The sequence below is a fragment of the Eschrichtius robustus genome, chromosome 6 (genome assembly GCF_028021215.1).
Source record: "Eschrichtius robustus isolate mEscRob2 chromosome 6, mEscRob2.pri, whole genome shotgun sequence".
Classification (NCBI taxonomy): domain Eukaryota; kingdom Metazoa; phylum Chordata; class Mammalia; order Artiodactyla; family Eschrichtiidae; genus Eschrichtius; species Eschrichtius robustus.
In genome coordinates this window covers 97,743,330-97,770,762 of record NC_090829.1, presented here as the reverse complement: position 1 = coordinate 97,770,762, position 27,433 = coordinate 97,743,330, and the positions used below count along the sequence as shown (strand labels likewise).

The window sequence follows — 27,433 nt, the reverse complement described above, 5'->3', positions numbered from 1 at the left end:
GCTCTGTATGATAAGTCTAGACCTATTTTCCCCCTAACACACACACACACAAAAGCTGATTTTAAGAGGTATTAAACTTTTTCTTAAAAAAAAGAGCTACCATTTTTTTATCCCAAGAGTTGTGAGAAACAGTGTTACCTTCTCTAAGAAGGCTTTCCCTGTCTAGTGACAACCCTCTTACTACCTCTCTACCACCTCTCACTATCTCTCTCTCTCTCTCTCTCACACACACACACACACACACACACACACACACACCACACACCCCCGAAGGCTGAACACCCTCCTGTGCTCCAAAAAAACTCTATGATTGTTTCTAACAGGCATATTAAAACTGTTCATATGTCCATTTCTCCCATTAGACTATAAATGACTTAGGAATAAGAGCTGTCATTCCATTTTTTTCTACCTTGTACATTGCCTGCTAGTAGTAGATGCTCAAAAAATGTTCCCTGAACTATCAAAATTACCACACGTCTGTTAAAACAGTTAGAAAAATTAATCTAAGCATCAATTATATGACATGCACTGAGTAACATACAATTTAAAATCTATTTCTAAGAATGGCTCACGTTTCTTAAGGAAAAAAATTACACCTCAATTTAATGAATTGGAAACATGTTTAATATAAAATGTTGATATTCTCAAAGCATTATTTCCATATGAATTTAGGAAAATGAATTTTAAACAATCTTCAAAACATGACAAAGGACAGTGGTGTCTTTGAAAAACACACAAACAAAAAAGTTAAGAAGTCACAAGGAGATGTATTAGATACTTGCTTTCCCAAAATTAGATATACAAAATAATTAAGTCATCTAAAAAATCCCCTCCCCCCACACAGAAATTGGGAATGAAACATGTAATTATAACCATCTTTATAGGAAATCTCCAAAGGACAAATATCTTTAACAATATAAAGATGTTGACAAGATTAACAGAAACTTAAGGACACCAAGGCTTAACTGACAACCTCAATTCACAGGATTTTGAAATAAAATGTTCCGACTTCTAGCTTCATCTTAAATTGCCTTTGCTTCACTGCTTTATATACACTAACAATGTAAATCTAAGAGATGCTTAAAACAGAAGATTAAAAAACATTTTTCTTATCTAAGAAAATACAATATAATCATCCCCTCAAAATATTCCTGATAACATTAGAAGGTTATGAAGTGTTTAATCATATGTAATACCACCATCATCACATCAATTCAGCACTGTTACCTGAACATTTAATAAAAACTTAAGCTCCATGGGGATCACAGGGCCTTAAAAATTACAATTTAAAAATACAAAAGCAATGAAAGCAATCTGGCTTTTGCAGATGAATACTGGGTAAACAGCTATAAAATTATGTATTTAGTCCTAACAACTAATATAGAAAACTTTGAGGATATTTTTTTAATTAAAGTTATGAAGTCACCAATTTTATCTTCTATACTTACAGGAACTGTGTACATATATTCTGGGATGTCAGAATAGGATAGAAGCCAATATTTATATAGCTATACCTCAAATAAACTAAGTTGAGCTACATATACAATTTTTAAAAACCTATTTTGGATAGCTAAATTTTTCTTCCAAATTTCACTCTGAATGAATGAACTAAATTCTCAGATCCCCACACATGACATCAAAAGAAATGGAAAACAAACAACAATTAGAATAGAGTAATGGTTCCACTTAGCAATTGAGAAAAATAAGCTGCGCTTTGAAAGAGTGAATTTATATCACCTTCCTAACATTATGTCTTCTCTCACACTATACAGAAGGGATGCCGTAAATGGCATTTTCTGAAGCCTTGATACTAAATTCTTTGAAAAAAAAAAAATACACAGTATTCATATTGCATGCTTGAGCGGCAAAGAATAGAATTACAATATAATGTGACTTGTCACAAATTTGACAAGCACTGGGGCTGGCACCAGGGAGGACCTAACTCCCTTCAACTCCCAGTTATGTGGAAGTACAGATCACATAGTTTTATTATCTATAAAAACATTCCCACATTACATATGCTATTGCATCATCCAAGCATATTTAATCAGAAAAATATCAAATATTTATGAAATTTTAATTTCTATCTAATGACTTTATCTATATCACCCCCATTTCCACTCCATCTATGAGATCCTAACAATTCTAATATTATATCTTACATATTTTAAATAATGTACAGTGACTTATAAAACTACTGCAAGTTATTTTCTTCTCTGTGAGCTGGCTAACACAAATGCTGATAAGCAGCTTTCCAGTAATCGTATAGAACATCTATGTCATGTTTGTACAGATTAACTAGCTACTGCTGCCCTTCTGTTGCTGTAAATGAAGTTTCAAAATGAGCTCTCGAATATCTTCCCGTTTGGTCTTTATTACATGACGAGGAAACCATTTCTCCAAATGAATTGGAAGTTCAAAGTTAACAATAGGATCCTAATGAGAGAAAAGACAGAGTGCAATCACTTTAGCAGTATAATTCAAATTTGTTTTAAGCTCATTTTTATAAGAAATGAGAAATTGCTAACTTTTTTAAATAACAGCTTTACTGAGATATATTTCACATAACATACAATTTGCCTAAAGTATTCAACTAAATGATTTTCAGTATATTCAGAGTTGTGCAACCATCACCGCAATCAATTTTAGAACATTTTCATTAAACTGCTAACTTCTGAACATCAAAATTAAACACCATATGTTCTGCTACAATGCATGTTTAAGTGAATTAGTGCAAAGAGAATTAGTAAACAGAGAATGATTCAGGACAATGCAGAAGTCAGGCTGGTTTGAACACAATTTTTTCCAACATGTTAATATTTTGAAACCATTAAAACAAAGAGGAAGCCTTAGCAGTAAATGAAGAATCTCACATAAAAAATAGAAAATCCTGCAGAAGTACCTTCTTTTAGTCCACGAAACAGCCAATTTAGTGGCTTAAGGAACTGATATATTTTCCATTATGTTAAGCTTAATAAGGAAGTTGCAACTTGCAACTGCAAAGACAATTTTGCCTGTGTTTAAAAAAATAAATGAGTAACTGCTGAATAAGACTACCCCTAGATCATGTTTATAAATTTGATGAAACTATTAGAAGCCAGATGTAAGAAGGACTTACATCTTAAAGAAGAAATTAAGAGACCCAGAGCATAAAGCTGAAATGAAGGACTGACTGTGATTCTAGGGGCAAATCTCAGTGGAGATTTAACTGTGTAAGTATTTTTATTAGAATTAAAATTGTTTTTCTTATGGCCTAGTTACAAAGCTCCACAGGTTTTGAATGGTCAACCTGACACCTATTTTCTTCAATCCACACTCTGTTATATTAGTGCACAAATTTGTGAAACACAAGATTTAGTGTTCTGAGGTTTTCCCCCCAGCAATCTTAAGTGGTGCTACCACCTATATTAGAAGTATGTTCTACTGACTGAGGCTACGTAAAGTAGAATTATATAACACACTCAGACTATGTTATGTAATAAGGCACTTTGGATATCTAAAAACAAAATCAAATCTCTTTGGAAAGAGTATTAGAAGGCCAGAACTGTCACCCTATAATGAAGTTCCAGTCTAGAATAAAAAAGGAAAAAAAAAAACAGCATAACATGTTTAGTGGTTTCCATAATGTGTACCATGTTCTACTGTATATTATCAATCCTCCCCAATTATACCAAAAGTTATAACTGCATACTATAACCCTCATGCTTTGAAAGTACCTTTAAGGATTCTCCAAACAAGCTTCTGGTCAAAAATACCTTTTGCTATACCCATCTTCATAAATAATACTAGTTATGACTGAAGTAATGAGCTAACAGTTCAAAAAGCAGAGTGATCCCTTCCTATTTAAAATTTCTTTTTAACGTTGCTACAGTTCCTATAGAGTCTCTGATGAGCTAGAAAATAATACCCATGCTTGTCATTGTACTTATGTAGCTTATGGTTTTCTGAGCTTCTTCAATACACAAGTCTTTTAGTTTTGAAAATTTTTCTTCAAATTTGTGTCCGCCTTATTCTCTCTCTCCACCCCTAATCCTTCTGCAACTCCAATTACATGTAAATTAGACTTTTTGACTGTATCACACTTGTCTCTTATGCTCTGTTCTCTTCTTTACATTCTTTTTCCTCTCTGAACTACAGTGGAATACTTTCTATCGTCCTTTTTTAAAGTTCCCTCATCTGTCTTCTGCTTTATTCAGTCTGCTATCAAACCCATACAGTAAATTCTTAATTTCAGATATATCATTATGCATTTTCAGTTCTAGAATGTCCACTTGACTTTTTTTTTTTTTAGCAGATTCCATTTTCATCCATTTTGTTTATCTTTGACTATTTTCTCCAACATATTAATCAAATCATTTTAAAGTTCTTATCTTCTAACTCCAATATCTGGGTTATATATGGTTCTATGCCTTTTTTTTTTTTCTTATTTCTTGATTACCTCTAACATTTTCCTGCTTCTTTGCTTGCCCAGTAATTTGTGATTATATGCTGGTAATTGTGAATAAAAAACATATTTATGTCTTTACATACCTTAAAGAAGCTTTCCACATATTGCAGTAAATATACTCCACAATCACTGCTATTATCTTGTTTAGGAACTTTAGGGCATAGGTCCACCATGTTTGTTTTGCTGAATTCACGATGAGTTTTTCGTTTAACTTCCCACTCTACCTCTAAATACCTTAAATCATCAAAAAGTAGAGTGACTCAAATAGAAATTTCTTTACTATTATGCAACACTTTCACAAAAATGGAAAAACATTTGCTGCCAAATATATTGACTCCAGCCACATTTCAAAAGACTTAAACCTTAACAGCACAAATTATAATATGAGGCTTCAAAAGTGCTACTTTAAATAAAATCATGAGTTTCAAGCTAAAAGCCAGACTTTTTTCAACAACTCAACTTTCACAACTCATATACATAAGTCACTTATATTACAAAGTAAACTAAACAAATTACTTTTAAACTTTAGTTGCTAGTTTTTTCCAGATCCTATAGGAAATTTAAAAATTACAGACCCACATGCACACACAAAATAAGAATGTGAAAGAGTTCTTATTTTTTTCTAAAGTGTTACTTTTGACAACCACTAATATTTGCAATGCTCCTTTGTAAAATTATGTCTTTTGTTCAATTGTGAATACAAATTCCAAATTTACTTTTGATATAATCCTTGAGAAATATTTTACACATAATGGGGATATTTGTTATTAATTAGATTTATAGGCCTCATCTAAATAAATAATAAAATATAATTCCTGATACAATCTTTTCAGTAATTCTTAAGGCAACTTAAAAATTATTGAGATTTTAGTAAAATTGTCATTACTTACTCTCGTAAATTCTGAACTGTGTTTTGTATAGAAGCAGCTTTCAAGGAGTCTAGTATGAGAATGCATGGCCTATGAAAATCACAGGAAGAAATCAAGATGTATATATTTGTATATGAAGTAAACCTAAGTATCTGAAAAGACTCTATTATTACAGCATGTACATACCTTTTACACATTTTCTTTGGTACTGACACATTCATCTCAGGACTCTGAAATAACATGAATTTTTATGACTTTGCAATTAAAGCTAGTGTGAATAAATTAATATTCAGTTACTCTTTAAAATGTTTCAAACAGGGACTTCCCCGGTGGCGCAGTGGCTAAGACTCTGTGTTCCCAATGCAGGGGGCCTGGGTTCGATCCCTGGTCAGGGAACGAGGTCCCACATGCATGCCCCAAATAAGAGTTAGCATGCCACAACTAAGGAGCCCGTGTGCCGCAACTTAGGAGCCAGCAAGCCGCAACTAAGGAGCCCTCAAACCACAACTAAGGAGCCCACCTGCCACAACTAAGGAGCCAATGAACCACAACTAAGGAGCCCACAAGCCGCAACTAAGGAGCCAATGAGGCACAACTAAGGAGCCCACAAGCCGCAACTAAGGAGCCCACGATCCGCAACTAAGACCCAGCGCAACCAAATAAATAAAGTAAATTAAAAAAAAAAAAGAAATAGAAAATGTTTCAAATAACTTTAAAATTAAAATTTCAAATAAGAGTTCTTTTCATCATCTAAAGTGAGCCAACTTCATTTTTTTTTTTAATTTATAGATTTCTTTTCTTATACTGGTGAAACAGTAGTTTATGCACTTTTACATGTGACCTCAAGAAGTTATGGAGCTTTAACATGGCCAAAAAAACAACCTGGAACTTGAATTACTTCTATTCAGAGTTGCCATCTTAAGCAAAGATAAAGAAGTTAACTGAACCTGTCCTTATACACATTCTCTTAACTCAGTATATGATATCAACAGAGACAGACTTCTTCCCTGTGAAGCACAAGAAGCAGATTATTAATGTATACTAAGGGACAAGAGATGGGGTATTTTGTTATTTTTGTTGATAAATTTAAGAATCAATAGATCAAACTTTCTTTAATATGCAGAACTTCTCAGTACCTTTATTATTCTAATATAACAGTGAATCTCTAAGAGAGGAATAGGACACAGGGTTTACCCAACTTAACTGACCTTAGAATCCTTTTTATCATAAACTGCATCTTAGAACAAGTATTCCATGGAACCCAATTTGGGAAACCTGGCTCTAGAGGCAAGAAGGAACTCCCCTATTCTGCCGCTGTGACATCAGAAAAGGAAACCTCCTTCCTTCTGCCCACCCTGTACCAGTGACAGTAAAGACACAGGCCTATGCCAGGGAGGCTGCTGCTGTCTGTATGTATTAAAAAATAATTAGGTGGCTACCTTAATCAATTAAGATACCAAATCTAGACCATGAATATCAGTTTAGAGGTCCATTTAAAGTAAAGTTAACAGTAACTATCTTAGCCTCAGGAGTCATATGGATTGACCATGAGTCTACTTTGAATGATTTTTACCAACAATTTATAATAATAGAAAGTGGAATATAAAATATAGGTAATTAATTACTCTGAGTGCAAAAACTGATGACATAATGAAGAATAAAAGTACATTTTCCCATAGAAATTGAAAAAGTAGTCGACCAAGATGATCAGATAAACTATAAACAAACCTAGGGAGTTAAAGTAAGCTAAACAGATGCAAAAAGAATGATAATTTCTCTTGTTCTCTTTCCTACCCCAACGAAATACTCCAAAGAATCATAAAACAGCATAATTTAATTATGGTACACCAATATCCATCATAGCCCACCTAGCTATGCCCTATTTTCCATATAAAATTGTTATATTCATGAGTTTTCCTACCTTCACATTTATAAAAACACACTTACTTGAGAATCTTCTGTACCCAAGGATAGTGCTGAAGAAGTATGCAGATCATTATCTAGTTAGAAATAACAAAACAGTTATGTGTGTTTATTTTATGTCTAATACAAAGTATTTAGATAAGTTTAGATTGTAATTTGTATGCATAGTAGTAATTAAAGGGAAAAAATACCTGGGAACTATTTAATTTTTTTTTTATGGTTAATGTTACAAAAAAATTCAATCGATGGATAAAACTGACAATGCTTAATTGGCTGTCATCACACAATACATACACTGCAGAGCCAAAACTTGAAATACCAGTTAGCTGGGGCCAGTTTCCTGTAAAAAGACAATCTTCATAGATTGCTAACTTATCAAAATCTCTGCTGTTTTAATGTGGAGGATGGTTAATTTGCCTAGTAATAATTCTTCTAACATATGATCATAGAGTGTTGCATAAATACACTTTTGCAGCATAGGAGGATTAGACAAAATAGAAAGTAATCAGTTGCTTTATCAGTTTTTCTTTCTCCCCCACAAGAGATAGGTTTTGGCCAGTATTAACGGTAATGGCTATTATTAATTCTGCTTGCTGCTTAGGCTACAGCTATAAAATACAATTTGATTTTTTTTTCTCAAAGAAAGTAGGCTTATTTGCTTACTTAAGATTTGGGTTGTAACATAAGAAAAATCATGGAAGAATTATAAGAGACCCGATATTACCTAGCCAAATTACTAGTGTCAACAGGAATTGTGTTAATTTATATTAAGAAAAAGAAAAAAGGGGAGATTTCAAGCTACGCCTGAAGATTCATGGCATGAATTCTTAGAAAGATTATTTTATAAAAAGTGCTATGATAAAACTTGATATAACAGTAAAACCTGACAATTACATTTTGTTTATACATGAGTCTGGGTATCTATCATGAAAATTTCAGACATTTCTTCTAATAAACTAAATGATAAGAAATAATTATACTATCCTTTAACTTCATATTGTTCTCTATAATCATTTTACTGTTGCCAACATTATTAAAAACACCATCCACATTAAGTTCATCACCTATTGGTTTGTTGTCATGTTGGGATTGCTGAGCCTGGGAGTGCTGGTATATAGTTTGTGGAAAATCTTCATACACAGCTTCTTCTAACCATGGAAAACAAATGACTGCAAGATACCAGTGAGACCTGTTGAAAAAGAAATATAATCTTAATAACACAAAATCTAAACAATGTAGAAGAATATGTTCTAGAACTATAACTGAGAAGGTGGGTATAACAAACATCAATTTTGAAGAAGTCCACTGTAGTATCTGAACACGCATTCCAAAACTAATTTAAAAAGCACTAAGACTTCTTAGGGTAAAATCTGAGTAAGTCAAACTTATTTACTTTTATATAATTAGTGTTTCCTGTTGAGAATCTGCTTTAATAAACAAACAAGGAGACTTATAGCATCACCTTTTTTCTGTTAGTGCTTAAAGAGCTTGTTCTCTTAAATATCTGAAAATTTATCCTAAAAGCTTTTCATTTTTTGTTTAGAAAATCTTTTCTTGAGTCCCACCTCAAAATAAACTGAATGTCTAAGCCATTATAGTCTTGTGGGCATTTGTCATTTTTTTCCCCACTATTTACAACATAAGTATTGTCAAACCAAAATCCAAGATAAACTCATTATTTTAGCTACTTCTTTAGAAAAAAATTAAAAATAATACCTGGGTTTATCTACCCATACTTTTTACTGATTATTAATCTAAAAATGCACAAAGTATTTTCCTGCACTCTCCGATTTTTTTTTTAAATAATCTGAAATACTCACGACTCATTTACAGGCACAAAGATATAATCTTTATTAAAGATGTTTATGTGACGAGTCCATGTTCTTACTCTCTTATGTCTTCTCTGAGCCATTCTGGGAACAAAAAGATAGACATATTTGATAGATAAAAAATTAAAAATTTAAGATAAGGATTTCAGGGGTCTTTTTTATACACTGAAAAACGCTAGCTTTAGTTTACTTAACCATCTTCTTCAAGGTACATAATATTTAACAGACTAGAAAATTATCTCATTTTATTAACTCCTGGCTGTTTTTAAATATGATCACTATTTATAAACAATAAAGTAATGGATAAAAGAAAGGCAGCAATTCATAAAATGCTTTACAGATTCCAAAAGTGTCTCAGCAACTGAATATAAATAGCTATACCTATTTATTCTATTTAGTTCCACCTGTGCTGACATAAAATATTATCATTAAACCTTAACAAAATTGTCTAAATGTTATATCTGTGATAAGGGAGGTGTTAAAACTTAATGGAAGAGGAGGGATGAGGTATATAGTCTTAGATTTTTAAAGATGAGACTCATCTCCCTTTATTTCATTTATAAGAATATTATAGGACAATGAGTTAAGCATACCCATTATCCATCGTTTATTTCTTTGACAAATATTTATTAGGTTCCTAAGAACAAATAATGAAAATCACTCACACTGCCCTAGAAGGATTTACAAAATAATGAAGGCAGAAAAAAACTACAACAAATAATTAAAATATAAGTGTCATAAAGGATACAAAGGAATTATGGTGATGGCATCTAGGAAAAACATGAAGAAAAGGGCTGGGACACACGAATAAGAATTCCTTTTCTTTACCTCATTAGGGAAGTTAAAGAAGGAAGATATCAAACCAAGTTTGGACGTCAAAAAAGGTTCTAGGAAAGGGAAAGCATTTCACAGTGGCATGAAGGAGATGGTGATATGTGACTTCTGGCTCAGTCCCACGAAGGGCCTCTTTTTAGTCAGAAAATTAAACAAATCATTAAGTTCTTATACATTTACATACCAAGTAACACAGGAAACAGACGTCTTTGCCCTATCCCTGTCCATGTGAATATCTAACCAAACTCACAGGAGTAGACATTGGGAGCAAGATGGGGCTAAAAGATATAGTAGGAATTAGTCCCTACGCAAAAGATTGATTTCATAAAATAATGAGTCATATGTTTACCAAATTTTCTTATCTCAAAATGACCCAACCATTACAATGATTATAAATTATTATTTTTACCTAGTGCAGAGTCTCTTAATTTGTTTTCCATCTGAAAGATCTTAAGGATAGACACCTGGTTTTCTTTTGTCTTGTTATGTTGCTGTTTGATAGATTTCCTGATTATGCTAACCTTATTTGATTGGGAATACATTAGATATTGGATGGGGCAAGGATGACAGGAGAGAATACGGGGGCCACAATATAATCTGTTACTCTCTGTTCCTAACTGTATGGAAAATCCTCAACTAATGTCTAACAGTTCTCTCCCCGTTCAATAACATACATTATTATCTTTTATTTTGAGTATGTTCCAAGAACTGAGCAAAATGCCCCAGGCATAGAGTAGAAAATAAGACAGATGAAGTCCCTGACCTCATGGAGCTTGTATTTTAGAATAAGAAACAGAAAATGAACAAACAAACAAAAAACTGATTAGAGATCATGTTGTAAAATAAATTAAAAAGTGCCAGAAGAAGAAATTTCTGTCAGAAAACAGGAAAGAGCTTAAGCATATTTGAAAACTGAAAGGAGGTAGGCTGAGCTGAAGTGTGATAAATGAGGGGAGAGAATGCTGTGAGATGAGTTTAGGGACATGGACAGAAGCAGATCTTGCAGGATCTCATAAACCACAGTAATGACTTTGTGAATCATTTAGTCTGCTATTTCCTAACACTAGTAGTTTCAGCTTCCTGTAGCATTTATTGGCCATAAGTTATGCTTTGTATCCCTTGTCACGTTGCTTCTGGGTTCTTTTTTTTTTTTTTTTAACAGACTTGTAGGGATTCTTTGTGTGAATACTAATTGTATACATATCAGGCTAAGCATTAGTATGAGTATTTGTGTGTGTGTATATGTATGTATGTGTTTATATGTGTATGTGTGTATATAAATATATATTATGCATAAGATACATATAAGATCTATCTTACACTGGAAGATGCCACTCATCTAACTCAGTTTTGTATTATGTTTATATATGATCATTCATACAACATCTAAGTTTTTTCCAATTTTTTAATTTAAAAAATTTTGTTAATACAGCAGAATCTACCTTTTCATTTCCTCAGTTTCTACTTGGGTATGCCAAATGCATAATCTCCACACTGACTAGTAATCTTAAAACAAAATGTGGGATTAAGTGCACGGTGCCAACCATCTGTTTCTATACTCATCAAATAGAAGAGGAGGGCATCAGAAATGTTAAATATCAAATTTATTTAATAAATCTTCCCCTTCCATATATCCCTCTCCATTAACCCTGATTATCAGGAATATTTTCAGACTGTGATTTTCTCCTTAGTTGACCCTGGCAGGCCTTGTCTACCAGCACAAATTCCAAATCCATAAAGACACTCAAAATATAGATGACTACACATCCCAGTTTGTCTAGGGCAGCCCCAGTATACATGGGCTGCCCAGTGTAGCTATTAATAGAGCCTCCTTTTATTCTCTCAAGTGTCCCAGTTTAGGCCGTAAATTATACAGTTGCAATACTTAAAAACAACAGACAAAGCTTGAACTTTGAAACTGGAAAGCTATATCCAACTTCGGATAACTTATCTAACTTGTTTAAGCTTCAATTCATAACAATAATGGCATTTATCTCACATGACTACTGTAGAATCAAACAAAATAACTTTATGTTCACTGCCATGGCTCCAAGCAGGTACTCAATAAATGTTAATACTCTCTCTATTCCTATCCTCCTTCTCCAACAATACAACAAATTCAGACAGTTTACCCATTTAATCATCTTCTTACTTGCTTATTATTCCTATTATTTTAAAGGGATGAAACAACTCTCCAAGCCATTTTTTCAAAGGCAGTCCAGTACAACAAAAACATCTCTGGATTAGAGGTTAAAAGATAAAGATTTAAGTACCAACCAGTTCTGTCACTTACCAGAGTTCTGCCAATCTTTATTGGCCTGCTTCCTCATCTGAAAAATGCCTTACATACCTAAAAGCACTGTTATGGGAAGAAATAATGTACAAAAATGTACCTTGTAAAGTGGTAGACAAATGTTTACGTTAACTTTTTAAACAATAAAAACTCTTTTAATTTTACCATGGGCCTAGCATATAGACTATCACACGAATTGTTAGGGGCAGGGAGACGGGTGAAGTGGCTCCAGGCTCACAACTATCCACGTTACTGCTAAGATACAAAAATTACTCCTTCCTCCTTTTTTGCCTAGCCCTATCCACTGCTCTATAGGTTTTAGAATTAATCAAAAAAATACTTGGACAGAAATTCAGCTGAACTGTGGGAACATGGTATTTTTATAATGTTACATCAGTTTAATTAAATAGTAGTATGTTAGTGAGGGTCCAACCAGGAGAACATAAACCTCCCCATGTATTTAAGACAGATAAAATGTAATGCAAATAATTGGCTACAGTGGTGACAGAAAAAGCGCAATGCCACAAAAGGCAATCAGTGAGGCAACCAGAGCTTGGCATAGTAGGACAATGCTACACCCTTATGCTGAAGGGCAAAGTGAAGAAGTAGTACCTCCAAATGGAAGCTGGAGATCTATCAGGTCTGTCCAGTGAAAGAAGGACCCACAGAGGAACTAGAACCGCTACCAGAATAACTGCCCAAGGCAAAGAGGGTAAGGAAGAAACATCCTGACTTCTTCTTTCCTTGCCTTCCAACCTCCAATATCCCCCACAGAACATGCGATTAGAAATGCAACCTGTAAGAGTCAGCCTCCCTGTGATAGGGAACAGAACAGTGGAAAGGTAAGAAATGCCTCTCAGAGCAAACAGGTCCAGCACCTGCAAAAGTGGTAATACTGCTCACTCTAGGAAATACTGTAAGAAGTTATTTCGCTAAGTCCATCAAAATAGTACGTTTTCCTCTTAAAACTTAAGTACACTGAAAGACTGACTTACGAAAGATTTGGATTATCTTCTGTTAAATTATTTTCCTTTCTTGTCAAGCATTTGTAGAAAAAGCTACTAAAAATGTGACTTCGTTCAACAAGTTCATCTGACACCTTCTCCAATATAAGATACCTGCAAAGTAACAACACCACAAAAGTAAATTATTTTTAGATTTTATCCGGTCTTCCTCCAATTATCTGTGTTCAGAAAATCTTCATTTTTATGTCCTATTAGAGTCAAAGCAATCTTGCAATTTGCTCCGATTTCAGCTTTTTTTTGTTCTTTAGTTACCTCACCTTCTATCAAGATCAATTAAAGCAGAAATTTTCCACATATTCATTTACTTAACAAATATTTCTCAAATTCCTAATATGTGCCAGGTACCATATTTATGCTAGCGACATAAAACGAGAGGGGGCAAAAAAAGTTCCTGCCCCCGTAGAGCTTACAATCCAGAAGAGTGACGGTAGAAGGAAATATTAATCAAATAATCATGCAATCAAATACAAAACTGAAACCATGACGCTCCTAAATAAATCTAGAGGAATTTTAATAACTCTGAGACATGACTAGTCTCTAAATCCTTAGTCCATTTCTTTACTAAAACAATTCTTCAACACAAGTTTATAATTCAATCACTTAGTGATTAAACCTCTCATAATTAGAGAACTCTACTATTGTTAATAGTTTATACAGGTTCAAAAATGATCTTGGAATTGCTTTTTAAAAAAAGCATAAAAGACAAACACAACTTGAATTTTTTTTAATGTGGTTAAGTGGAGGGTATACTATGTGGAAGGCGACACAAAGAATGCTTTTGGTGTGCTGCAAGTGTTCTTTACCTTAATCTGAATGGCGATAACATGGGTACACACATATGTGAACATTCATGAGCTATACACTTAAAATTCGTGCACTTTCCTATTTGAAAGTTATTCATCAATATTAAAAATAAATAGAAAGTAGTTAAAAAAATAAAGTAGAATCCCCTGTGAAAAGAAGTCAAAGAGTCAGAGATACAGGCAGTTCAGTGAAAAGGAAGTATAGAAAAATACTCTTGGAACTGAATTTGAAATAAAATTTTATTAGTTAATTCCAATAAAACATATCAAATTAACATCAAAGATGATCCAGTTCATCTCACAAAATATAAATTTGACACTATTTAGGGATACAAAAATAAGTAAGATATAAGATGCTCAACCTTTAGAAGGAAAATAATCATAATGCTACCCAATAACTTTAAAATAAGGCAAAATACTATATGAACCATAAAAGAGATACAAATAAGGTATTATGAGAGTTAATAATATCTGTTTAAAATCAGGAAAAGTTTTCAAGAAGATAACCCTTGTGAGGAACCTTGATAGAGGAATAAAATTTCAACAGGTTACGATAAAAAGAATATTCCACGAAGCAAGAGTAACACGGCATTAAGGCAAAAGAGTGACTAAGGATGGGCTTTGTTTAGTAAACTGTTTATAATTCAGTTTTGCTGGACTATGTAATAGGTGCAGGGTTATAAGTAGATGGCAGAAAAGACAAATTAGTGTCATATTATCAAGACACTCAAATGCCTGACTGTGTTTGAACTCATTTTGACAGGTAGTAAGAAATTAATAAAAGTTTCTAGTGAGAATTGCATTCATGGAGTAAAGAATAATAATGGTGGTAATAATATACTTAACAGATAGGAAAACAGAGACAAAGGATATAAGGAGACTGTTTTAAAAGAACAACAATTTAGGTAAGATAAGTAGTACTAAAAAGATCATGATGACAGAAGAAAGAGAATAAACAAATTTGAGAGACCAAATCTACTACTCAGGCAACTGAGTATGTAGAGAAGGAAGGGAGGGTGAAGAGTCAATGATAATGAAAACTTTACTCCCAGCCAAGATGGAATAATAGGGATCAGACTTACACTCCTATTTGAAACAAGCAAAAAATCAGACAAAACACATGAAACAATAGTTTTCAGAACACTGGACATCAGGCAACATAGAACAGTGACCCTTGAGAAACGGTGAGCTCCGTAATTGCCTCAGCTTACTGCCTTGATAAGTTTCCAGGCTGCAGCACAGAAAGGAATAACCCAGGTGGAACACGGCAGATTCCCTGGGTTGAGGAGATGCTGAGAGTCAGGAGAGACTAAGGCAGCCAGAGTTTGCAAATCAGAATACTGGAAAAGAAAAAGCACTATAGACAGAGAACTCCAGACATCTGCAGAGAGTCCTCCTCAAGAATTTAGCAGAATATTGATCACTGCATGTACGTAAGGAAAATACCTAAGACTGGGGAAAGAACTATCTGAAAAAAGTAGAGGGAATGGTACCAGCATTCACGCAGGTTGTGGGAATACTGCCTGCTGCTACCAGCCAGGCTGGAAAACCTCATAATTCATGAAGCACTGAGTAGAGTATTCAGAAGGGTCTTTCCTCATAGTGGGGATTAATTTGTTGGTCTTGCTTAACAAACTTTAAAAAGCAAGATCCTTAAAAGCATCAAACTGTTTCCAAATAATCTGTCTCAAAACACAATTCAAGAATATTTATAGGAATATACCAGCACCCAGTAAAAAAATCACCAGACATGCAAAGAAGAAAAAAAAAAAATACCACTCATAATGAAGAGAAAAATCAGTCAATTGAAACCAACCCAGAACTGACAAGGATGCTAGAATAAGTCGAAAAAGACATTAAAACAGTTGTTATATAATAATTATGTTCCATATGTTCAAATAGTTAGAGACATGAAAGATATAAAAAAGACCCAAACAGAACTTCTAGAGATTAAATCTACAATGTCCAAGATGAAGAGTAGACAATAACGTGAGATTTTTGAGCCTATCCTTAGCAGAATAAGGATAGCACTATTAGTAAAACAATAGGGCTGAAATAATATGATAATAATAAATTGGTTTGGGAAGGGTCAGTGAAATAATTAGGAGACATCTTGAAATGTTAGAAATGTAGGTATAGGGATAGAGTACAAAATGAGGGCTAGAGACAAATTACCGCTGCATGAAAGTTTCTTTCTTACACATTCCTTCAGCTTGGCTATATAAAACGTTGAAAACTATTTTTAATGGAATAGTGATATGGATTTTTAAAATGACAGTTAACTTTTACAGCGCTTAAAGACACAATAGAGAACTACAGAGTTGTTTCTTTCTGGTTCCCAAAGTGATCTGTAATTATATAAGTACTTCCTTCACTATAATAATACTATAGTCCAAGAAGTATCAATCAGGGACTTCCCTGGTGGCGCAGTGGTTAAGAATCCGCCTGCCAAGGCAGGGGACATGGGTTCGCCGGGAAGATCCCATATGCCACGGAGCAACTAAGCCCATGCGCCACAACTACTGAGCCTGTGTTCTAGAGCCTGTGAGCCACAACTCCCGAGCCTGCGTGCCACAACTACTGAAGCCAACGCGCCTAGACCCCGTGCTCTGCAACAAGAGAAGCCACCGCAATGAGAAGCCCGCACACTGCAACGACGAGTAGCTCCCGTTCGCCACAACTACAGAAAGCCCATGCGCAGCAACGAAGACCCAACACAGCCAAAAATAAATAAATAAAATCTAAAAAGAAGTATCAATCAATAGCAAGCAAAAACAAAAACAAACAAAACAAAACAACAGTAACTCTTCTGAAGTATGTAGTATCTATGGGAAGTAAAGGAATGAAACTGAATTAGTCAACACCAGAAAACTTTGGTAGACAAAAATTTTCAAACCTGAAATTTTGGCAGGTTATTTTTAGCTAGAGTTAAAATACTTCAGAGATAAAGATATTTAATATTCACATCAAAACCTGTAAAACAAATGACAAGATCATTTATCATTGTACTTACTTAAGGTAGAAATCAATGATTACATCATTAAGAAACTCTCCTTCTTCTAAGCACTCCAGATCTTCATTAGTTACTCCTAAACCCCCTTTAGTAGGTGGTGGAGGATATACAATCAACCTTAAAAAGTAAAAATAAAGTTAAAATATATTAATATTGAAAACTCTAGTGTCAAAGGGATTTGTTATATGGGACAATAACAGGGCAGTAGTATTCAATAACTAAAATGTGTAGGGTAAAAAATATTTGACATGATACAAGCAATTATATTTCCCTTCCTTTGTTTTCACAAGCTACTAATAGTACTCTCATTGAGTATCTTTTCATTTCCAATCCTTCCCATGTGGGCTAGTCTCAGTATTTGTCTAATCAATAGGTTATCTCACAGTCAATTACAATACCATTGAGGACGTCTCTCTTCTGTACAATTTTTAACTTTCAACAAACTGAAGTAATAAACCATAGAAGATTCTCCTACGCTCCAGTTTCCAATGCTAAGTTTGAATCCCCAAGACTAAAAGAGTCAACAGTCAAAAACAATGCTCTCCTACTGGTGGCTAGTCTACACCAGCAGCTGGACAATGAAGAATTACCATGGGAGCTTAGGAGGCAAGTTTCCCCAAAAAAAGTGCTTACGATGCATAACTTAAAGAGAATATAAAGGATATAAATAATTAGAGTACAACCAGAAAGAAATGGAAAACAAAATGACAACTAATTAGGCATTTTTCCTTTGGCACCCTCTCTTAAAGCTCAGAAAATAAGAGCAGTTGTGAGTTCTGACTATAATCTTGGAACAGACAGGGTGGTACTCATTGCACAAATATAGTCAATAATAAGGTATAATATGTACTTGTTGAACTAGAAAGATTCAAGAAGATAAGAATGATCTGCAGTTGATTTAATCTTGGTAACCATGGCACCTAAATCAAATAACACAGGAAAATTTTAAGTGCTAAAATGAAAGTTACTATTTTATTGGCTATTTCCCTATCCTGTGCTTTCCTTTTTTTTTTTTTTTTAACAGGGAAAAGGAATCGTGTAGAGGAATAGAAATCACTCTCAAGTGCACAGTCTCCCTTATGCTGCCTTACCACCATGAGAAGACATATAAAAGACGAAATACGAACAAAGAAGTAACTTCTGAAAGGGAAGTTCTGATAAAGTACCCTAAATTGAGGCACACATTAATAAGCAATTTCACTTTTCCTATTATATATTCAGATACGGAATATATAATCTTAAAAACCATACACTTCTATTCAAATATTTTCAATAAATGCTTTAATCTTACCACATTTGACATCTTGGCTACCATTTCTGTCTTATTAACATAAAACTAAATGAAATGGCATTGATTGTTTTCTTAATAATTTTTTTAACTTTTTAATAATTATTTCTATTATTAACTGTCAGCAAGAAAGTAAAACTCAAAACATTTAAAAAGGAAAAGTACTTAAAATCAGCAATGTGAATGAAAACTACTTATTTGCCCACCTATTACAAACGGGATATGACACAGTACATACTTCTGAACAGGTCCAGTGTGCCTGACTTCTCGCCATTCTTCATCTGGATTCGATGTAATAGAAAGTGAGTAGCAACCACTACTTTGCTTCTGCAGTAAGGTGTAAGTAGGCTTGGCTGTATCCGTATTTGAGGGCTGACAGAAAATGGCAAAGAAAAAGGTCTTATACGTGCATAAACACGTATTAACTCTCAAAAGGACAAAGTCAAAAGTTAGACTGGTAAGAGAAAATGTGACTAAAAGAAATATTGATACATACCAATGAGTTATATATATACTCTTAGAATTTCTATAAAGATATAACTAAATCAAAATAATACTTTGTATCAAAAGATACTATACAATGGTCAAAGTTTAACCTGAAGTGTTACTTACAGGTCTGGCTTTATAATTAACTTAGGAATCTGAAAACAGTGTTCATTTTGTTCAAAATGAACAAAAGAGGTGATAAATAGTAGGAAAAAATTTAAACAAGAGACTGAAAAGAGTTTATAAGAACATAAATTGATATTTTATTATTAAATGGAAAACTATGATACAAATTTGTATATACAATGTAATTACCAGGCAAAATTTTTACATTATGCAAAAGACAGTGAAGTCTTACATCTTGACTTCCACTAATGTGGCTTTCTACAGACCTTTAAAAAAAACAGATTAGCCCCAGACCAAACCCACATGAGTGTATGTGCGTGCGTGTGTGCACACGCCCATGTCACAGCAAACTTAATAAACGCTTTTCTTTCTAGAGGTATTTGGCAGTGATACCTAAGCCACATGTATATTAGCAACCTCCTATAAAAAAAACCCCACCATTTTAAAACTTACCATTAATTGTTTCAAGATAATTTTAGACTTATATTGATAAAAGAATTGCAGAAAACAAATAAGCCTCTCACAGACCCCCCTAATATTAACATCTTTTTAAACCACAGTACAATTATTAAAACTAAGAAATTAATGTTGGTATGATACTATAAACTAAACTACAAACTTTATTCTGATTCTACTAGTTTTTCCACTAACAAATTTCTTTTGTTTCAGGATCCTACAATTCCTCAATCTTTCCTTGTCTTTCATGACCTTGATATTTTTTAAGACTGTTGGTCAGTTACTTTGTAACTGGGTTTGTCTGATTTTTCTCACAATTAGACTGAGGTTATACAATATTGAGAAGAACAACACAGAAATGATGTACTCTTCTCCGTGCATCATGTGACAGGTACATTAGGTCAATATATCTTATTACTGGTAATGTTAACTTCGATCACTTGGGTTATGGTGATGTCTGCAACGTTTCTCCACTGTAAAGTTACTACAGTGGAGAAAAAAAAGTTACTTCCTTTTTGTAATTAATTAATATTTGGGGTGAGAGATCGATATTGTGCACATATCCTGTTTTACCTTAAGTTTTCATCCATTAAATTTAGCATCTCTCCGTGGACCTTACCTGCAACAATCATAACTATGATTTTTCTAGAGGTGGTTTTATATTTCTCTTGTTCCTTTTACATTTATTAATTGCAAAACTTTTCTAAGAAAGAACTGTCCCTTACCCACCTTTTTTTATGTTTTCATTCATCCATTCAGTTATTTATTTGTATCAATATAGATTAATTGGTATTATATCTTATTTTTTAATAATAATCACAGGCTATCATTACTGATTTTGTTGATCTAACTGTTCTAGCTTTGGCACTGGGAGTTCCTTTAGGTTGGTTCCTGTGCCCTTTTGACAAAACACAGCATTCTGAAATCACGCTCATTTCAAAACAAGAATTTTTATTGAACTGCCTCCCTCCCCCTCACTAATTATATTAATCATATGCTAACCTGAGATATTGATTTCATCTTCATTTCTTCAGCAGTAACAGCAGGAAAAGAACAAGTTGAAGCACAGTAATAATGAATAAAAGAGCTTTCTTTTGAAGAGAGGTTCTGAAATAAAGGAAGTGCCTGAACCCAAGACAACGGATAAGAAAGCTCTAATTCTCCATTGGCTGTACTTATTTCTGTCATAATGTCTTGCAATTTCAATTCTTCTCTCTGTGAAATAGAACTGTGTAGCTCAAGGAAAATGAATTCAGTGGATTTTGCTATGAAAGAAAAAAGATACCAGTTTTTATCAGTAGTGTTATTTTTCAAGGGGATTATAATTAAAATAATTATTAGTAACAGTAAGGTTAGTATACAACTCAACAAACTATTTTGTATGTTAGTTAATAACCCAGGCAAATTAAATCCCAAAACAGGCCATTAGTAACCTATAACCAAAACTCACAATTTTTAGACTCCTACTACATTAGAATACAAACTCCACAATGGTACTGACTGCTGCATCTCCAGTACCTGGCATTTACTAGGTGCTCTTAAATGTTTGTTAATGAATGTATGAATAAGTAAATGAATGATGACTAAGCAATTATTTTTCTCTAGCCTTCTTCATATATCAAATCTACCAATTAAAAAAATTTCCAAACACTTCCTTCAAAATCATTTTCTCTCATCAAATGACATTCTCTCCTCCCATAATGATTATAAATGGCTTGTGTATTTTCCCAACTTCTCTGCTATTTAATCATGAATTTTCCCAATTAATTTGGAAGTAATGAGGACAGCAAAATAAGTAATTTTAAAGACATAAAATTTAGTTCACTACTTAACACCTTTAATGTGCAAGGGAGTAGGAGCGGAAATGGCAGAGAGATTAAAGAGATAAAGAAACTTACTAATTTGATTTACCCAATTCTAAACCAGACTCCTTTAGGAGTTGGAAACTAAACAAAGTTGGGAAATATCTCAAGATACTTACATATTGATAGATAAGTGTTATGGGAGCATCAGAAAAGTATTCAACCCAGTCTTAGAAAAATGATACATAAGTAAATAAACTGATTTATCTTTTTTAGAAACTATAGAAAATGTTGAAGATAAAGACTTCTGTATTTTATTTGACTTTGCCACTGATGAGTTCTGTCACAGTTCATTATGAAATAAGGGCAAGAAACTCTTAAGACAGGTAGCCAAGGATGTCAAGTGACTAAAAGATAAGGTAGTCCTTTTATTTTAGAAGATAATTTTAATTGGTTGAGTAAAATTATAAGGAGAAATTAAATGAATAAAATATCTTACATAATATCAAGGGATAAATTATTTTGAATTCAATGAACTTAATTTCAATTCAGTGAAATAATTACATTCTACTAAATTATTTTAGAGGAAAATTACTTTATTTATAGGACTTCTCAGATTATCCTGAAATTTAGATATCTTTTTATACTCACATTGCTGGCTTAATATAGAGTTTTCTAATTGGGTCTGAATCTCTTGAAGATAATCTGAGGAGACCCAAAGAAAGAGGATAGCATGACTTCTTTTACTGTGATCATCATCTTTATTTTTCCATAACCCAAACCGCTTTAAATGTGTAGTATCCACTAGCAATGAAATCTCATGCAGGGACACTGTAATAAATAAAAGATAACAAGGTAATAAATTAATCTATTTAGGAATACACTCCATATGCACTGTATGACTCCTCTTTAACACAATGTATTTTTTAAAAAGAATTATATGCAAGGTTTTTCAAAAATATCATTTCCAGTACATTTCAGTAAACTTGGCTAAAATACCTAAACAGTATTATTACAGTAAAAAAGATCACATAAATTAGAAAGGGCCAAACAATTTTTAAGTGATAATTAAATGTAGGAATTTAGCCTCTCACACTATATGATCTCAGACTATCTTATCAATGCAGAAAACTAAGCATAGTATAACTGAAAAAACTATATAATTCTATCTTGGTTAATACTATCAACCAAGACTGCAAATGCTATCATAAGCCACTTAACGCCTATTTTTCTTCTCCTCAAACATCTGCATTCCACTACACAGACCAGCCATTACCCAAAGATTCCCCAGAGTAAGTAATATGAGCTTCTGAATGGTCTAGGATGAAATTTTTTTGGTGGCGCCACATGGCTTGCGGGATCTCAGTTCCCAGACTAGGGACTGAACCCCGGACCCCGGCATGGCAGTGAAAGCCCAGAATCCTAACACTAGGCCACCAGGGGACTCCTAGAATGACATTTCTTCTAAAATTCTTCTAGGTTTTACTTCTCAAAACTTCTAGGTAATTGCTCTGAATTATCACTCTTTCTCCCTCTCAGCAAGCTAAAAGAACCTCCTCTGAGGACCTTATTTTTTAATTCAAAGAAATATAGAAAACTGGTGTAAAGAAGTCCTGAGGTCATCTGGTCCAACTTAAGAAAACAAGCAGCTGAACTAGGAATACAAATATCGGTTAAGTATAAACCCAAGATGGTTACCTATTTGAAACAAATCTCTTACTACTCCTCCCCCCATGTTTTCCTAGCTCCATGCTACTTAAAATGTAGTCCTCAGCCTGTGACATAAGCATCACCTGGGAGCCAAATGGAAATGCAGAAATCAGGCCCCACACTAGATATACTGAATCAGAATCAGCAGTTTAACAAAAAGAACCCAGGTAATTCATATAAACATTAAAGTCTGAAAAGCAGTTTACAGTAAGCATTCAAACTCATTAACTAGTCATCTTAATGTTCCCAAGATAGCCATTCTATTTTTTTTACTTTTTCTTATAAATTAATCCATTTTAAACATTTTCTCTTTATTTCTTTCATATTTCCTCCTTCCTTCCTCTATTCTTTTCTTTCCTTATTCCATTCTTCCAGGTCTTTTTCTTGTTCCCTTTCTGTATTTCTATTTCTCTTCTGCGCCTGTCCGTATGCATGCCTCCTGACTTCCTCTCTTCCTATCCTGTCATGTCCTATCCTAACCTACCTTCCCTCTTCTTTTACTCTCTGTTTACTGGCTCCTTTTTCTTTTTCTTTTTTTTTGATTTGTAGGCCTTTTTGAAATTGAAATATAGTTGACATATAATGTTAGTTTCACATTACTACATAATGATTTGGTATTTGCATACATTATAAAATGATTACTATGGTAAGTCTAGTAACCATCTGTCCCCAAAGGTATTACAATATTACTGACCATACTCCTTACGTTGTACGTTACATTCTCATTGCTTATTTATTTTATAAATGGAGGCTTATACCTCTTAATCCCTTTCACTTATTTCGCCCAACTCCCCACCACCCTCCTCTATGGCAACCAGCTGCTTGTTCTCTTTATCTTTGAGTCTGCTTCCCTTTTGTTTTTAGGTTCCACATACAAGTGAGATAATACTGTATTTGTCTTTGTCTGACTTATTTCACTTAGCATAATACCCTCTAGATCCATCCATGTTGTCACAAATGGCAAGATTTCATTTTTATAATGGTTGAGTAATATTCCATTGTGTATATATATATATATATATATATATATATATATATATATATATATATATATAAAACACATCTTCACCCATTCATCCATTAGAAGACATTTATGTTGCTTTCACACCTTGGCTATTGTGAACAATGCTGCAATGAACACTGGGGTGCATGTACTTTTTCAAATTACTGTTTTGTTTTCTTTGGGTAAATACCCTGAAATGAAATTGCTGGATCGCATGGCAGTTCTATTTTTAATTTTTTGACCAACCTCCATACTATTTTCCATAGTGGCTGCATCAATTTACAATCCTAATGTGTGCCAACAGTGGAAGAGGTTTCCCTTTTCTCCACATCCTTTCCGGCACTTGTTATCTACTGTCTTTTTGATGATAGCCATTCTGACCAGTGTGAGGTGGTATCTCACTGACAACTGGCATTTCACTGACAATCAGTGATGTTGAGCATCTTTTCATGTGTCTATTGGTCATCTGTATGTCTCCTTTGGAAAGATGTCTATTTTTTAGACATTTTTAAATGTCTCTGCCCATTTTTTAATAGGGTTGTTTGTATATTTTGGGTATTAACCCCTTATCAGATATATGATTTGCAAATATTTTCTCCCATTTAGTAGGTTGTCTTTTCATTTTGTTAAAGGTTTCCTTTGTTGTGCAGAAGCTTTTTAGTTTGATGTAGTTCTACTTGTTTATTTTTGCTTTTGTTGCCTTTGCTTTTGCTGTCAGATGCAAAAAACTGCCAAGACCAATGTCAACGAGGTTACCCCCTATGTTTTCTTCTAGGAGTTTTATGGTTTCCGGTCATACATTTAAGTCTTTAAAGCATTTTGAGTTGATTTCTGTATATAGTAGAGGTAGAGGTCCAGTTTCATTCCTTTGCATGTGGCTGTCCAGCTTTCTCAACACCATTTATTGAAGAAACTATCCTTTCCTTATTGTATATTCTTGGCTCCTTTGTTGAAAATTAATTTACCATATATATGTGGGTTTATTTCTGGGCTCTCAGTTCTGTTCCATTGATCTCTGTGTGTGTTTTATGCCTATATCATACTCTTTTGATTACTATAGCTTTTTAATACAATTTGAAATCAGGACGTGTGGTGCCTCCAGTTGTGTTCTTCTCAGGACTGCTTTGGATATTTGGGGTCTTTTGTTGTTCTATACAAATTTTAGGATTTTTTTTTCTATTTCTGTGAAAGACTCCATTGGAACTTTGACAGGGATTACAGTGAATCTGTAGACCACTCTGGGTAATATGGACATTTTAACAATATTAATTCTTCCAGTCTATGAACGCTGTAACTCCTCCATTCTGAAAACTGTCAGTGAAACTGGCAGCAAAGACAAACAGATTAAGTTAAAAGTAAAGAGTGAGAACCTTCAGAAAAACTTCTCAGCATTTCTTCCTCATGCAGCTCACAGCCCCAAATAGTTGATACTATTTCTGTGAAATCTAGATAGTTATTACTAATCCAAATGTTCCAAGCTCTTAGTATGAAAGTTAAATATTCTTTAGGAAGACTGCTTTAAAAAGATTCCCTTAAAAAAGCCAGGGGGCATTTAGCACCATCACAAGAAAAATTAACCTCATTACCAAATTTTCCCAAAACATTCAGTTTATTCTGTTACAGGGCTATGACAGACACTGAAAGTAGGAGTTGCCTATCATTTTTCCTACCTACTGTTAGGGATTTTAGTAACAGGACCCTAATTTTATGAGGAAGCAAGATACCCACCTCTTAAAAACTCTATTTCCTAGCTTCCTTTGCAAATAGATGTGTGGTCATTTGACTGCATTCTAGCTAAGAAAATATAAGCAGAACGTTAGGTGGTATGCACACCCAAGAAGACTCCTTAAAAGGGTGGTATGTATTCTTTCTACCATTTTCCCTTTCCTCCTGCTCTCTACCTGGAACATTAAAACATGATGGCTGGGCTTCCCTGGTGGCACAGTGGTTAAGAATCCGCCTGCCAATTCAGGGACCATGGGTTCGGTCCCTGGTCTGGGAAGATCCCACATGCCACGGAGCAACTAAGTCTGTGCGCCACAACTACTAAGCCTGCGCTCTACAGCCCACAAGCTACAACTACTGAGCCCGCGTGCCAAAACTACTGAAGCCCATGCGCCTAGAGCCTGTGCTCCGCAAAAAGAGAAGCCACCGCAATGAGAAGTCCGCGCACTGCAATGAAGAGGAGCCCCCACTCGCCGCAACTAGAGAAAGCCCGCGCACAGCAATGAAGACCCAACGCAGCCAAAAATAAATAAATGAACAAATTTATTAAAAAAAAACAAACATGATGGCTGGAGTATGAGCAGCCATATGGACCATGAGACAAACTAGAGGATGAAAGTCATGTGTCAGGGATGACAAAGTAAGAAAATGAAAGGAGTCTGGGCCTCTGATGACCAAATAAACACCATACCAGCCCTGTTCAGTCTACCTCTGGAATTCTTAAATGTGAAGAAAAAATAAACTATTTTCTTTAAGCCACAGCCAAACATAATTAACAGCTAATATAAATATGAATAAATCGATTTTTTCCCACAGCTGCTGCAGAAAAATAAACATTTAGACCCCTAGATTTCCCCACCTACAAAAACCTTTCACATGCATGCCTTGTTTTATTTTTTTATTTATTTATTGGTTGCACCGGATCTTAGTTGCAGCAGGCGGGCTCCTTAGTTGCAGCTCTCCTGCTCCTTAGTTGCAGCATGTGGGCTCCTTAGTTGCGGCTCGCCAGCTCCTTAGCTGCAGCATGAGAACTCTTAGCTGCAGCATGCATGTGGGATCTAGTTCCTTGGCCAGGGATCGAACCCGGGCCCCCTGCATTGGGAGCGTGGAGTCTTAATCACTGTGCCACCAGGGAAGTCCCTGCATGCCTTGTTTTAAAAAAAAATTTTTTTTTATATGGGAATTTAGCACAGACAGGATTTGAAGAAGCTGACTAATATTTTCCCCTTCCATTATAAAATCGTAAACCCATTACCACCGACGAGAGTACTTTTCCACAATTTTTAATTAAAATCATCTTTTAAAGATCATTTGGAGCTGATTCACTTTGTTATAAAGCAGAAACTAACACACCATTGTAAAGCAATTATACTCCAATAAAGATGTTAAAAAAAAAAAAATCATTTGGGAACTTCCCTGGCAGTCCAGTAGTTAAGACTCCACACTTCCAATGCAAGGGGCCTGGGTTAGATCCCTGGTCGGGGAACTAAGATCCCACATGCTGTGCAGTGTGGCCAAAAAAGTATTAAAAAAAAAAAAAATATATATATATATATATATATATATGTTTATATATATATTCATTTGGGATAGAAAAGCTATAAAGAAAGCAATATTTGAAACAAAGTACAAAATATTAACTATGAAAACCTAAAATATCATTTTTGATGTTTGTTTGTATCATAAGAATTTGAGAGGTAGCTCCATTACAAAGGTCTTTACCTATAGATTTTAGTTAGATGTAGTGGGACTACATCAAACTACAAAGCTTCTACACGGCAAAGGAAATCATCAACAAAGT

At 34.1% G+C, this 27,433-nt stretch overlaps 1 protein-coding gene across 5 annotated transcripts in view; it reads right to left on the bottom strand.

Moving 5' to 3' along the window:
- Nucleotides 1-695: 695 nt before the first annotated feature.
- SENP7 (SUMO specific peptidase 7) overlaps nt 696-27,433 on the bottom strand; it is a 147,704-nt gene continuing 120,966 nt past the window's right edge. For all 5 annotated transcript variants that reach the window (XM_068546836.1, XM_068546837.1, XM_068546839.1 and 2 more), the window contains 12 exons: nt 21,846-22,025; nt 20,395-20,657; nt 18,563-18,696; nt 17,037-17,153; nt 13,191-13,313; nt 9,060-9,152; nt 8,304-8,428; nt 7,264-7,316; nt 5,503-5,546; nt 5,338-5,406; nt 4,531-4,681; nt 696-2,436 (listed from right to left, as the gene is read on the bottom strand). In XM_068546836.1, the coding sequence (XP_068402937.1) occupies nt 2,299-2,436; nt 4,531-4,681; nt 5,338-5,406; nt 5,503-5,546; nt 7,264-7,316; nt 8,304-8,428; nt 9,060-9,152; nt 13,191-13,313; nt 17,037-17,153; nt 18,563-18,696; nt 20,395-20,657; nt 21,846-22,025 (1,490 nt within the window). In that variant the 3' untranslated portion in view covers nt 696-2,298. The remainder of the gene's footprint in view (nt 2,437-4,530; nt 4,682-5,337; nt 5,407-5,502; nt 5,547-7,263; nt 7,317-8,303; nt 8,429-9,059; nt 9,153-13,190; nt 13,314-17,036; nt 17,154-18,562; nt 18,697-20,394; nt 20,658-21,845; nt 22,026-27,433) is intronic.